The sequence below is a fragment of the Rosa chinensis genome, chromosome 7, assembly GCF_002994745.2.
Source record: "Rosa chinensis cultivar Old Blush chromosome 7, RchiOBHm-V2, whole genome shotgun sequence".
In the NCBI taxonomy this organism is placed as follows: Eukaryota; Viridiplantae; Streptophyta; class Magnoliopsida; order Rosales; family Rosaceae; genus Rosa; species Rosa chinensis.
The window spans coordinates 50,913,468-50,927,938 of NC_037094.1; the positions used below are offsets into that span (position 1 = coordinate 50,913,468).

Consider the following 14,471-nt stretch of genomic DNA (forward strand, 5'->3'; position numbering starts at 1 on the left):
GCATCATAAGTAGATAGTATGTCTACAAGAGGGATGCATTAGAGTTGCTACACCAAAACCTTGCGCGGTAAACCCAGTGGGAGAAACCCGTGGTCGAAGGGAAAAGATGAGCAAATGCATATATGTCAAATCAAAGCATCTTCAGGATGCAGTAAGTAGGGTGACCATGCCAAAGATGTGCCTCATCAAAACCTTGCCAGGTAACAAAACCCAGTGGGACAAAAATAACCCTAGACGAAGGACGAAAAGAGTACACGATGGTCAAGTGAGTATGCTTCAGGATACTCCCCCTAATTTTGAATCCTCCTGAAAATTACATGTTAGGTAATTCAGATAGTTTACATAGACCAATACCTTGAACATGATTCTGGAATGTAGACTTTGGTAGTGACTTGATAAAGAGGTCTGCATGATTGTCTTCAGATCAAATCTGCTTGACTTCAATCTTTTGATGCTCCTGTTGTTGCTGACTGAAGAAGAACTTCGGTGCAATATGTTTGGTGTTGTCTCCTTTGATAAAACCCGTCTTCATTTGCTCAATAAAAGCAGCATTATCTTCGTGGATAGTGGTTGGTTCATCAGTAGTGGAATACAATCCACATGTGCTTCGAACATGCTTTGTGATGGCTCTCAACCATATACATTCACGTATTTCTTCGTGAAGAGCTAGAATCTCAGCATGATTCAAAGAGGTAGCAATAAGAGTTTGTTTTGTAGACCTCCAAGAAATTGTAGTATTCCCAATGGTAAAGACATAACCAGTTTGGGAACGCGCCTTGTGCAGGTCTGATAGATAGCCTGCATCAGCATATCCAACAAGGCAAGCATCATTTTGAGGATCAAGGGGGTTTGATCCATTTCTTGATGCATAGGGATAGAATAAGCCTATATCGGTCGTACCTCTAAGGTAGCGAAAAATGTCTTTTATACCATTCCAGTGGCAGCGTGTTGGCGCGGAGCTATATCTAGCTAACAAGTTCATAGAGAATGAAATGTCTAGTCTAGTGCATTGAGCCAAGTACAATAATGCGCCTAGTGCACTTAGATATGGGACTTCTAGTGCCAATATCTCTTATCATCTGCAGGACAAAACAGATCTCTCTTAGGATCTAGACTTCGAACAACCATAGGAGTGCTTGAGGGCTTTACTTTATCCTCTTTAAAACGTCTTAACATCTTCGGGATGTAGTTTGATTGATGAAGCAGAATGCCATCAGCACGGTGCTCGAGCTTTAGGCCAAAGCAATAATTCGTTCTCGCAAGATCTTTCATCTCGAATTCAGACTTCAGGTGCTTTGCGGTTTCTTTGATCTTTTCAGGAGTACTAATCAGATTCATGTCATCGACATAGACCCCACAATTGCAAATCCAAAACTTTTTTTCTTAATAAACAGGCATGGGCATAGTTCATTGTTTACATATCCCATCCCGATCAAATATTCACTTAGACGGTTATACCACATCCTTCCGGATTGTTTTAATCCATAAAGTGAACGCCTCAAATGAATGGAGAGCGTGTTCCGTGGTCTAGAACTATTTGCACCGGGTATCTTAAGTCCTTCGGGAATTTTCATGTATATCTCTATATCAAGATCCCCATAGAGATAAGCTGTGACCACATCCATTAGCTGCATACTCAGTTTTTCGGAAACTACCAAACTGATAAGGTAGCGGAACGTTATGACGTCCATTACGGGAGAATATGTCTCCTCGTAATCAATCCCAGGGTGTTGAGAAAATCCTCCGCCACTAGATGAGCCTTGTATCTCACAATCTTGTTTTTCTCATTACGCTTCCTTACAAATACCCATTTAAATCCTACAGGTTTAAGATGGGGAGGTGTGGGAACTACAGGCCCAAACACCTTTATCTTTGTCAAAGGAATCTAATTCGACCTGGATTGCTTCTTTCCATTTTGGCCAATCGTCTCTACGTTGACATTCATCAACGGAGCGAGGTTCGATGTCATCGCTATTTATAATTTCGGTAGCTACTACGAATACAAATATATCATCGATGATAATCTCATTCCGATTCCAGATCTCACTTAAGCGTGCATAATTTACTGAGATTTCTCTATTCTCGGAAGTGGGTTCAGAAGTTGGAGCATCCCCCAACGTCGTCTCTTCTAGAACGGACCCATAATCCGGAATTGTCTCGTGAGATGGATCAGTTGAGATCGCGATGTTTAGTGGATTGGTTTGTGCCAGTTTTACCCTCTTCCGGGATAAGAATCCTTCAAACCTAGTGGCCTACCTCTCTTCTGGGTAGGGACATGTGACTGGTTAGCCGCCATGGTCGTACCTCGTCCATCTGGGGCGACGTGTCCTACAGGGACATCTATCCTTGCAGGCACATTTGCAGCAGGTATATGTGATCTCGTCACTTTAGCTAGATCAGAGAAAGCGTCTGGCATATTTTGGGCTACACTCTGTAGATCTAGAATTCTCCGCACTTCATTATCACATTGTGGGGTTCGGGGATCAAGATGAGACATAGTGGGGACATTCCACGTCAATTCACGTCGTTCATCAGGAACAGTAACGTTCATATCTCCCCCTAACGACTGGAAGACTGTCTTGTCAAAGTGACAATCCGCAAATCTAGCGGTAAAGAGATCGCCTGTCAAGGGCTCTAAAAAGCGTATAATGGATGGGGATTCAAAACCGACATATATGCCCATCCTTCGTTGAGGACCCATTTTTATACGTTGTGGCAGCGCAATTGGCACGAAAACTGCACACCCAAATACGCGTAAATGCGAAACATCAGGTTCATACCTAGTAACCAATTGTAACGCGGAATAAGGTTGGGTGGCAATGGGCCTCAGTCGAACCAACATAGCTGCATGCAAAATTGCATAGCCCCACGCAGATACTAGAAGCTTGGTGCGCATTACCAAGGTCCATGCCATCATTTGTAATCTTTTAATGAACGTTTCTGCGAGACCATTCTGGGTATGAACATAGGGAATTGGATGCTCAACATTAATCCCAAGGGACATGCAATAATCATCAAAAGATTTTGATGTAAACTCTCCAGCATTATCAAGTCTTATGGACTTTATTGGATAATTCGGGTGGTAAGCCCTCAATTTAATAATTTGGGCAAGGAGTTTAGCAAACGCAGCATTTCTTGTGGACAATAGTGTAACATGTGACCACCTTGTCGATGCATCAACCAAAACCATGAAATATTTAAATAGTCCGCATGGTGGTTGGATAGGTCCACATATATCCCCTTGTATCCTTTGTAGGAAAAGGTTGGAGTCTTTTTCAGTCTTTGCATATGATGGTCTTACATTTAATTTTCCCAATGAGCATGCTTGGCATAATGTGTTACTATACACAAGATCCTTATTGGTAAGTGGATGCCCGTGGGATGAATTTAGGATACATCGCATCATACTTTGACCTGCGTGTCCCAAACGGTCATGCCAAAGCAAGTAGTTGCTCGAATTAGCTTCTGGCTAGTTATGTGATTTGCCTAAATTGATCTTATGGTAGTCATGTAGAGACCACTCGAAAGGCATTTTAGCTTCTCCAATGTACGCTTCCAGCCGTACAAATTGGAGGTTATGCAAAGATATTCCACTCCTTTTTCCTCAGTGGTTTCAACGTGATAACCGTTGGCTCGAATATCCTTAAAACTCAATAATGTTCTTCTGGAACGTGGAGAATATAAGGCCTCATTAATGGTAAATTCAGTACCATTGTACAACATAAAATAGGCTTTGCCATGACCCTCTATCAGGTTGGATTGACCTGATATAGTTGTCATAGAGGTATGAGTAGGCAATAAGTTTGCAAAATACTTCCTATCTCGGAGTATGGTGTGCGTAGTAGCATTATCAACCAGACAACAAACTTCCCCACAAGACATGCCTATTCATAAATGTAATGGATCACATGTCTGAAAATAAATAACTTTATTGAATTAAACATCCAAGCATAACCAAATTATAAAACCAATATTCCAAAAATCACCAAAGATAATCCAAAGAAAATATAAACCATTATTCATAACAATAATATAGATATGGCACAAGTGCCTATTATGTCCATGTTCTCTAGTTTTCAATCCTCGATGTACCCATTAGCTGCTTGGAAATCAGTAATCTCCAAGGTGGTATCCATAAGAACTGACCCTTCCACAAGGTTGGCCTCTCGAGTTCCGCGTCTGGCGTGATACTCTCCTATCTCTTCATTTGTTGCACTGCAGGTGCGGGACCAATGGTCAGTGCCTCCACATCTATAACATAGATTATGCTAATTCTGAGGGTGACGGGCCGGGCTAACATTCTCTCTAATTGGAGCTTGTTGGACCTGGTCATTTCGATTTCCACCACGTGGGCCTTGTCCACGTCCTCCTCGACTCCTTGAGCGATTACCTTGGTGGTCACGGTCATATGGGCCATTTCTGGGCCCATTTCTCCTTCCATGTCTCGGACATTCAGGCCTCCTTCCCCTTCCACGACCCCAGTTTCTCCTTGCGCGGTTATTTTCGTGATGGGCAATAACATTTGCTTCAGGCAAAGGAACTCCTCTGGTACCGGTGGGCCTTGCTTGATCATTCCTCAAAAGTAGGTCGTTGTTCTTTTCAGCGAGCAACAGGACAGTGACCAATTCTGAGAATCTAGCAAAGTTTCTCTCCCTGTATTGTTGCTGCAGGACCATACAGGAAGGAGGGAAGGTGGAGAAAGTTTTTTTCCAATAGATCAGCTTCTGTGAGCTCATCTCCACAGAATTTTAGGAGTGACCGAATCCTGCAGATTTCAGAGTTATACTCATTGACAGTCTTGAAATCCTGGAAATGTATGTTCTGCCAGTCGTGCCTTGCTTCTGGCAAGTAGATAGTCCTCTGATGGTTGAATGGCTGTTCTAGAGTGACGCAAAGGGACCGTGGGTGATAGGACCCGCACCGGATTCCACCCTGGAATCCGAAGAGGCCTTGCGGGAACCACTTTTAAAGAAGGTTTACCAAAAATTTCGGCATAACCTCCCTTAAAAATGGACAACCCAAAACCTGTGGAAAACAAATTTCACTTCTAATAATCCACCCACAAACTCCCGGAGCCACCCTGCTCCCAACATTCAACCAACTCAAGCCCAAAATAAAAGTTTAACAAATACTTCAAGTCTAAGAAACTCCAAGATTTTAGATACTACAATTTCCAAAGTTAGGTCGTAGACCTCAAATATATTTCCATACAAGTCTGGGTCACAATTCCATAGGAATCAGAGCAATTCTAGGAACGTAAATTTAACATAGAGTACAGTAGGCTAAATAGATAACCTACAAAATATGATGACGGAAGCGGATGCGGTCACTATGGCTCACTCCAGAACGCCGAGCAGCAACACTGAAAACTAGGCATTTGAAACCAAAGGGCCCAGGGGAAAGTACGTAAAAAACGTTAGCGTGAGTGGACAAAAATAAACAAATTTAAACCAAATGGATTTTATACTTTCCCACATTTATTTCTTTAAAAATCCCGATGCATGCAAGGATTAACGAAAATAAAACAAGAGGAGTTCCACTCATAAAAACCGACTAGCCCCGCTAGTCACATACGATTTAAAAGAAAAAGTTGGAACTCTGATACTCAAGGAAAATAAGACCAGCCCCGCTGGTTAAACGAAAATCGAGCTAGCCCCGCTAGCTTAAGTAGTAAAGTGAGTAGGGGAAGGCGATAGCCATACGAGTGAGCCTCCCAGGCTCGGGTGATAGCCTCCCAGGCTAAAATACTCCCATAACTCCCGTAATATACCCTTACGCCACTAAGTGTAGCGATAGGATACCGGGCTACAGAATTACTGTCACAGAGACAGTAACCTGCGCCACAAAGGCGGAAGGGCTACGGTGATCCCATCACCGCGCCACAAAGGCGGAAATCAATGCTAGCAATGATAAGTCACCCAAAGTATGGCAAAAGAAACCCGAAAACCAAGTAAATCCATAAGTATATAAAGCTTCCCCATCTCTCGTACATAAATTTCCAACGACGTGTCCCACACGCCAAGATAATCTCAAATTCAAAATAAATAGGAGATAAATAAATATAAAGATTTACTCTATCGAAATCTCATTTCGAAAATCTCATAAAAATCTCAAATCGCCGAATATAAATATAATATAAATAGTATAAATCTGGAAATCACATCGGAAATGAATAAATAAGGTAAGATAAGCATAATCCAATGACGTGACCCCACACGCCATAAAATCTTCAAATAATCAATATCCAAAACCATTTCTGAAAATAACCATATGCTCGGGAAAGTAATACGATAAATAAGTTATAACCTCGGAATCAATTAAATAAATGCATGCATCATTCTTTGAAAAATAAAAGTCCACTCATAGTATGTGATCAATCCTGACGTCGCTCGGTATTTTCCTCGTACGAAGACTCCTCTCGTCCTGTATGAATAGCACTAGTAAAAATATATTTACAGGATGGAAATTAACTTTACGATAATTAGAAATTTAAATTCATAACGTCCCCCTTCGAAGTCCAACTCCTCAATTCACAACGAATCCATCCCCAATATTCCAACAATATTCATTCATCGATGTATAAATTCTAAAGTGAATTCGAAAGAATTTCGGCGATCGAATTCACGTAAATCAATAATTATCCATTTATACTCAATTCGTAATCCCTCCAATATCCACCAAACTTCATGTATAAACTTCTACAATCGTTAAGGGATTTATGGAGCCAAAACAGAAAATAAATTGCAGCTCCACGCGCCACCGGCCAACCACCACCAATGGCCACCAAATTTTGGCAGCACCACCTACTCAACAGACCCAATCTCTTTCTCAACTACAACAAGTGCCAATTTTACCTGGAAGAGCTCCAATTAAGCCGGTGAAAATTTTCCAGAAAAATTCAAGAACCCTAGGATCGGGTTTGATCGATTCGACCTCCACACTGCAAATTGAAAAGCAAAACCTTAGGGGAAATAATCTCCAGCAAAAACCCGACCTTCGACGCCGGTTTGGTGACCGGAGATGGCCGGAATCGCCGGAAATCGGCAAAAATCGCAAACTGCAACAGTTACCTTCCCGGCTCGAAATCGAGCTTCTCCGGCCAAATCTTCACAAAATAGCACCGCCAATGTGTCAAGGGGGAGGAGACGAGCTTGGGGATAGCCGGATTCCGTCGTGGGTCGGCCGGAGGAGGGAGAAATCGGAGGAGAACCAACTCGGGCCGAAAAGGGAAGGGGTCGGGGGAGGAGAGAGGGAGAGTTACCGTGGGTTTCCGAAAATGGAAACCTACAGTGGTAACTTTCCATATATATATTTTTGTTACCATGAACAGTAACTTTCACATTTTAAGCTATAACTTTCACATACGAACTCCGATTTTTACGTACCACATATGCACACGCTCGGTTTAACGTCCTCTACAACTTTCATGAAGGAAATTTTCTCAAATTGTTAACCCATAAAAAGTCAACTTCTAGCCACCGCCCTAAAAGATAAAACTATAACCGCGTATGGTAAAACATACATTGATTCGTGTAACTTAGTAAAAGGGGTAAATCGGATGTGGGGTGTAACAATTCACCCCCCCCATAAAAAAAATTTCGCCCTCGAAATTTACATACCTGTCAGAATAGATGGGGGTACTGCCGTCTCATTAGATCTTCCGGTTCCTAAGTAGCTTCCTCCACCAAATGATTACTCCACAGTACTTTAACTGAAGGTATTGTCTTGTTTCTAAGGACCTGCTCCCTTCTGTCGAGTATCTGGATCGGTTTCTCCTCATAAGTCAGGTCCTCCTTCAAACGAATAGACTGTTCTTCTAAGACATCACTATGCCAAAAAACTTATCAGACGACAGACAAAAACTGTTGTGTGATTTGGAGTGCCACCGTTGTAGAGCGAGCCGTTGTCTGTTGAAAATTCAGACAACGGTGGAACACAGTTGTCTGAGAAACACACAGGCAACGGGTATGTCTTATAACTGTTGTGTGATGGCTCGACAGATGGTTCGACAGATGCCAGGCGCAGCTGCCCACCAATTAAGGCGCTACTTTCAGACAACAGAATATATTTAAATCCGTTGTTTGTTAAGCTTGTCAGACAACGGGGTTCTAGTGATTTATGTTGTATGATTTAGGTTAAGACAACAGAGTTCTAGTTTGGTCTGTTGTTTGATTGCTTGTCAGACAACATGAATTAGAATTATTTTGTTGTTTCATTACTCCTCACACAACAATTTGTAGAGTATTAGTGTGGTGTGATTATTACCTGATCATTATGTGATCATAATTGGGCAAAATTAAGACTCCATTATTACCTAAATAATGGTACTAGCAAATATTGGAAAGAAATTTGAATCCAATTCATCAATTGAAGTACTCCAATTCATACATTATAGTCAAATTAATGTACTACAAATGATGTATTTCCTAGAATATTAGTGTGCTAGAAATGGATAAGTGATTATTGGACTATTTATGATTGCTTGCCCACTTCGGCCATGACTAATAAGCGCTCCTGTTGCTCCTCTTTTTCTTCTGCTTCTGCCACCACATCAACTTGTTTTAAGAAGCTGCATACAATACTCCCACATCAAAAGCCACACTACCAATGAGCAACATGACAAATTAAATGATACATGCAAGAAGATTCAAAGAGAAAGACAATAAAAAGACTTACATTTACATCTGGTAATGCAAACCCTAGTTTGGAAGACATGTGATCTTTCAAAACAGAAAATGTGGGAGCAAAATGACAATCCAATTAACCGAACCAAAGAGAATAATTTCAGTTTATAAATATATGAAACAGAACCAAAGAGAATAATTTCAGGAAATAAATAGAGAGCAAAAGTAGATAACAAATCCAATTAACACATATATATCAAATGTCCGCCACCAAGTTTCAGTCCTCCCACCTCTTATTCAAGCATATTCTGGTTCACAAGACAACTCCTTGGATTGTACGGAAGTTCCTACATGTTCTCACCTTATTCAACGTCTACATCTTGCTTCTGCTCCAAGGCCTGATTGCACACATAGGGGTTTAAGTTTGCACCACAAAAAAGTTGCAGAGAGAAAGAGAGAGATGTACAGCCTCGGCCACGAAGGTAATCTCCATGTTCTCTGACAAGTGAGGTGGTTTTGCTTGACAAGTAAAGAGAGCTAGACAAGACATGTGCCATATAGATTATCTAAAGATTGAGTAGGAGTATGAAATCTTTATAAATCTTGATTCTACAAGAAGAGTAGAACAATGTTCTTTTCGTTAAAAATAAAATAAAGATGACATGGTAACCAATTTCAATTAGGTCTTCGGAAAACAGAGTAATGTATCCACATTTGTTTCTAGTCTTCTCAAGACCCACATTTCTTTTTTGGCACAGCCCTTTAACTAAGTAGAACATTGTGAGAGTAGCAAGTGGAAATGGTTTACTATCCTTTAGTGTCATTATCTTCTAATGCATATGAACTACCAAGCAATTTAAGGGACAACAGAAACCTTCTTGTAGTTATGCTTTGTATGTAGGTTTAATAGCTTTTAAGTTTTAACCTTCCGATAAATAAAAAAAAAAATTAAAAAAAAAACTGACTAATGTAAAATGCCTAAACGTTGAGAAAATCAAACAAATTTAAAAGAGTAAAAATAAAAAGTACAAAACAAAAAACAAAAGAAAGCGCCATACCATGACTTTGGACCTCCAATGGAAGTGTCTGGGCCTTGATAATCATATATTATCAGTTCGCTGTCAAAAGGCAAGGGAACATGAAAAGTAAAATATCAGATCAAGAAATGCCCACATACTATCACTGCAAGATAACCCCGACTTCTCTGTAATGGAAATTTGCTTATAAGAATGATGTAGCACAAACATCTCATGATTACAAAGACCCTCATGATTTATACACTTAGACCAACTCTATTAGAATAGACTGAACAAAAGAATTTGAATCCTCAAGCTACAACTATGTAATAAGCAAACATGAACGACGACATTCTGAAAATGCAGAACAACAATCTTGGCAATGTTATTCCCAAAGATGAATCCTTATTGAATTCTTATAGATCTAAAGGGTTGTCTCTATGACAATCAGCCACTTTGAAACAAAAGGCACCATTCATCATTGTATTGTCCACCTCTAATATTTACTTCTTTTCTACTATGATATAGTAAGGAAGACAGATTACCTAGTTCCAGAATACAATCATCAGCAAGTGAATCAAAAAATTTAAAAATGAAAAATCTAGACCCTTTTGCATAGACATAACAATTTAGCTTCAACAACTCAGGAAGGCTCCCTCAAATTGGAAATTAAACAACTTGAAAAATAGTACCATAGTAAGAGATGACATGTTCGAAAGAGATTCATTGTCTTTCTTGATCTCACAATTTCTAGATCAAGTGATTGAAATAATTTACACAAAAGACATAAATAAAATAAGAGTATTCTGTTAAATAAAATACAGTACCAAACAAAACCACATGGCAATGATCAAAATCAAGCTGGAGAGCCCCCTTTAGCTCACTATCTTAAACATTTAATGGCTTCAAGTGTAGCCAGAACTTGGTGCCCAACCACATCCTTTTGTTATGACCGCCCACAATTAAAATATGTTCTAAGTAGATAATGATACTAAACTTTCATGAAGTATAGGAAAATAAATTGCCTTTATTTAGGTAACTTCCTATCTCCTATGAAATTTACAATATCATGATAGCTCGACATTTACTACCTATTTCAATTTGGTTAAATTTAACCAAAAAATACATTACTATGAAGTATAATATGAACATTATAATGCAGTCTCATTCGAAACCAATAAGGGAAAACAAAGCATAAAATTGGAAAATTGTAAGTAGAAAACCTAAGCTCAGAACAAAAAGTTCTGGGGGAAAAAGAGAACACCTAGCAGAACCCATGTCATTTCTCTTGGCAACATCTTCAATTGCTTTTCTATTCTCTTTGTATATCTGAAGCAAAAGCCCAAAGAAAACCAACATTCAACACACCCATTAATCCAAATTCCATCATCCAGAAATCCAAACCATCATACAGGCACGCACAGAGTACCCAAATTTAAACACAACTGTACAAAATATAGTACATTCAAATATTCAGATATTTACAATCATTGGAAAGAGAAATTGCACCACAATTATCAGTACAAATCGAAAGAAGACAGATCAAAATGAATCCAATTTCAATCAGTCGAGATGGGTGTTCACAAAAGGAGCCAAATTTACCTCAGTACTCAAGCAGAGCAACCTTTGATTCTTAAAAAGAAACACAATTTCACCAAAGCTAATGATGAAACAAGTAAAACTTACAAGACCCATTGATTATACTTGAATAAAAGGCAGCAAGAAGCAAACCAATTCATGCCAGCTTGGATCCACTGCTGTTCTTCCAGCCAAATCGAAATCGTCCCTCAACGTAAGACTCCATAGCCCAAGAAGTCGTTTCTCTTCGCTGCTCAAAGAACAAGAATTGAAAACTGGAAAAACAGAAGAAAAAAAAATCGAAGTCGATTAATTAGTGAGATTGCAAAGATTGTAGTACCTTCGGCTTTAGTAATAGAGATAGTGGAGAGTCTGATGAATCGATCTCTTAAAGCTTACTCACTGAATCGAAGTGAACAGAGTCGAAGATGAGGTCGGAGAGGTGGGTAGTGTGGTGGTTTATGAGGGGGTCGCGAATGAGTTTGAGAGAGTGAGTTAAAGTTTCAATGATTGAAGAAGCCCGAGAAACCATTTCCCCTCCCCCCCCCCTCTTTCCTCGTCCTTCAAATCTCCAAATTGAAAACCCTAATTGAGTATATCGAACCCTAATCGAGTGTATTTAGAAGATGGGTTTTGAGGAGAAGATGGGTTTCAAGAAGAAGTTGGGTTTGATTCTTTAAGAGAAGAAGAGGGGATCTGCTTTGAGAAGAAGAAGATGGGTTTTGTTGTTTCTCTTGAAGACTAGCTGGCTAAGTGTTGGAAACAGCTAAGTGGGATGAGGGAAAAGGGACAAGTTTAGTTTTTGATTTGTATAACCAATTCAGACAACACACAAAATAATTTCGGTTGTTTGATAATATACAATGAAATTTCAGCGTAGAGATCCTACTAGCAAATCTCCCGCCTAGTGCAAAGGGACAAACTCATTTTTCCCGCCTAGGATTACCATCACACATTCACACAACAAAACTAAGTCATTCCGTTGTAGGAGATTACAATCGTGTACCAGCATTTCACTCAAATATTGGCCTTTTTGGGGTACATGTGATTTTCTTCCAAACTTGCACAACGGACACAAAAAAATGCGTTGTATGTTATTTTGCAACTTACTCTCATACAACATATACAACAATACTGTTGTGCAAGGTGAGTCAAAATTTCGACCCAAAATTGAGCAAGGTGAGGGGGAAATTTTTTTTACATTCAGACAACAGACAAATCCTTAAAACTGTTGTACAATAATCTTGGACCCAAAAAAATTGATGTACGACCTCCTTATACAACGCCAATCTCATTAAACCTGTTGTGTGAAGCAGTTTCAGTGATCACACAACGGAAATTTTTTTTTCGTTGTCTAAAAAGTGTAGTGTGATACAGTTTTTGGCATAGTGCATGAGAAGGATCAGCAATATACTTGCGGAGCAGGGACACGTGGAAGACATCATGAATCTTTGATAACCTCGGAGGTAGTATTAATTTGTAAGCAACTGGGCCAACTCGCTCTTTAATCATAAAAGGTCCAATATATCGAGGACTGAGCTTCCCCCGCTTTCCAAATCTTACAACGCCCTTCCAAGGGGACAATTTCAAGAATACCCAATCACCTTTTTGAAACTCCAAGTCTTTCCTGCGGTTATCCGCATAACTCTTTTGTCTACTTTGAGCTGCCCTGAGTTTCTCCTTGATCAACTTAACTTTTTCAGTGGTAATCCGTACAATCTCTGGGCCTATGAGCTTCCTTTCTCCCACTTCATTCGAACACATGGGAGTACGGCACTGCCTTCCATAGAGAGCTTCGTAAGGAGCCATGTCAATACTGGAATGATAACTATTATTGTAAGCGAATTCAATCAATGCCAGATGGCTATCCCAACTTCCTTTGAATTGCATAACACAGGATCTCAACATGTCTTCCAAAGTTTGGATAGTTCTTTCTGATTGTCCATCAGTCTGTGGATGAAATGCAGTGCTAAAATTCAACCCAGTACCCAAAGCCTCCTGTAGACTCCTCCAAAATTTTGAAGTGAAATGAGGATCTCGATCAGAGACAATAGAAACAGGTGACCCATGAAGTCTTATTATTTCATTCACAAAAAGTTTCGCTAACTTGTCCATCCCGTAAGTCTTGTTAACAGGTAAGAAATGAGCAGACTTAGTGAGTCGATCCACAATCACCCAAATACTATCATGATCATTACGAGTTTGCGGAAGACCCGAAACAAAATCCATGGTGATGTGCTCCCACTTCCACTCCGGAATAGGCAACGGCTGTAGCAATCCCGAAGGTTTCTGTCTTTCTGCTTTTACCTGTTGGCACACCAAGCACCTACTCACATATGCTGCAATTTCTCTCTTTATATTTCTCCACCAATAGTATGGTTTTAAAGTTCGGTACATTTTTGTCCCGCCAGGATGCATAGCGTACGCAGAACTATGAGCCTCTTCCAAAATTTCTCGTTTAATATCATGAAGATTAGGTACACATATTCTATTTCCAAACATTAAGGCTCCATCTCTTCTGAGAATAAAGTCCGTTCTAGTGCCATTATTCATTGCTTCTTTTAATTGTCTTAGATATTCATCTTCATCTTGTGCCTCCCGAGATTCGGCCTCACCTGGAAGCTAGCTATCAATGCTCCAGACCCATTCTCAATCGTCAAATTAGCTCCTGTAGATCGCAATTCATAAAGTAAAGGAACTCGAACTATCTTCAAATGGGCTAAAGAGCTAGAGGGCTTTCGGCTAAGTGCATCAGCTACCACATTGGCCCTTCCTGGATGATACTCAATAGTGCAATCATAGTCCTTAATCAACTCTAACCACCTCCTTTGCCTCAAATTTAAGTCCCTTTGATTAAGTAGATACTGGAGACTTTTATGATCCGTGAAAATCTGGCATCGTGCCCCATAAAGATAGTGTCTCCATAACTTAAGTGCGAGTACTATAGCAGCAAGCTCAAGGTCATGAGTCGGGTAGTTCATTTCGTGAGGTTTTAGCTGCCTAGATGCATAGGCAATCACATTTCCATGCTGCATCAACACACAACCTAAGCCTTGTCTTGAGGCATCACTGTAAATCACATACTCCCCGCTATCATCAGGCAATGCTAAAACTGGGGCACGAGTTAAATGTTCTTTGAGTTCTTGAAAACTTTGTTCACACTCCTCCGACCAAACAAATTTAGCACCCTTCCTAGTCAATTTAGTGAGGGGGGCCGCAAGTCTAGAGAAATCCTGCACGAACCGCCGATAAT

The 14,471-nt window shown here is 40.1% G+C and overlaps 1 protein-coding gene across 1 annotated transcript; it reads right to left on the reverse strand.

Moving 5' to 3' along the window:
- Positions 1-4,076: 4,076 nt before the first annotated feature.
- Positions 4,077-4,676, reverse strand: LOC112178105. The gene is made up of 2 exons (XM_024316310.1): positions 4,391-4,676; positions 4,077-4,243 (listed from the first exon to the last, which is right to left on the reverse strand). The coding sequence occupies exons 1-2, from the start codon at positions 4,674-4,676 to the stop codon at positions 4,077-4,079; spliced, it is 453 nt and encodes a 150-aa protein (XP_024172078.1).
- Positions 4,677-14,471: the final 9,795 nt, after the last annotated feature.

Coding starts and splice junctions, on each gene's coding strand:
- LOC112178105 (XM_024316310.1), bottom strand. CDS start 4,676: ATGGTCCTGCAGCAACAATACAGGGAGAGAAACTTTGCTAGATTCTCA. Junction 4,244..4,390: donor ATATGACCGTGACCACCAAG/GTAATCGCTCAA, acceptor ATAGATGTGGAG/GCACTGACCATTGGTCCCGC.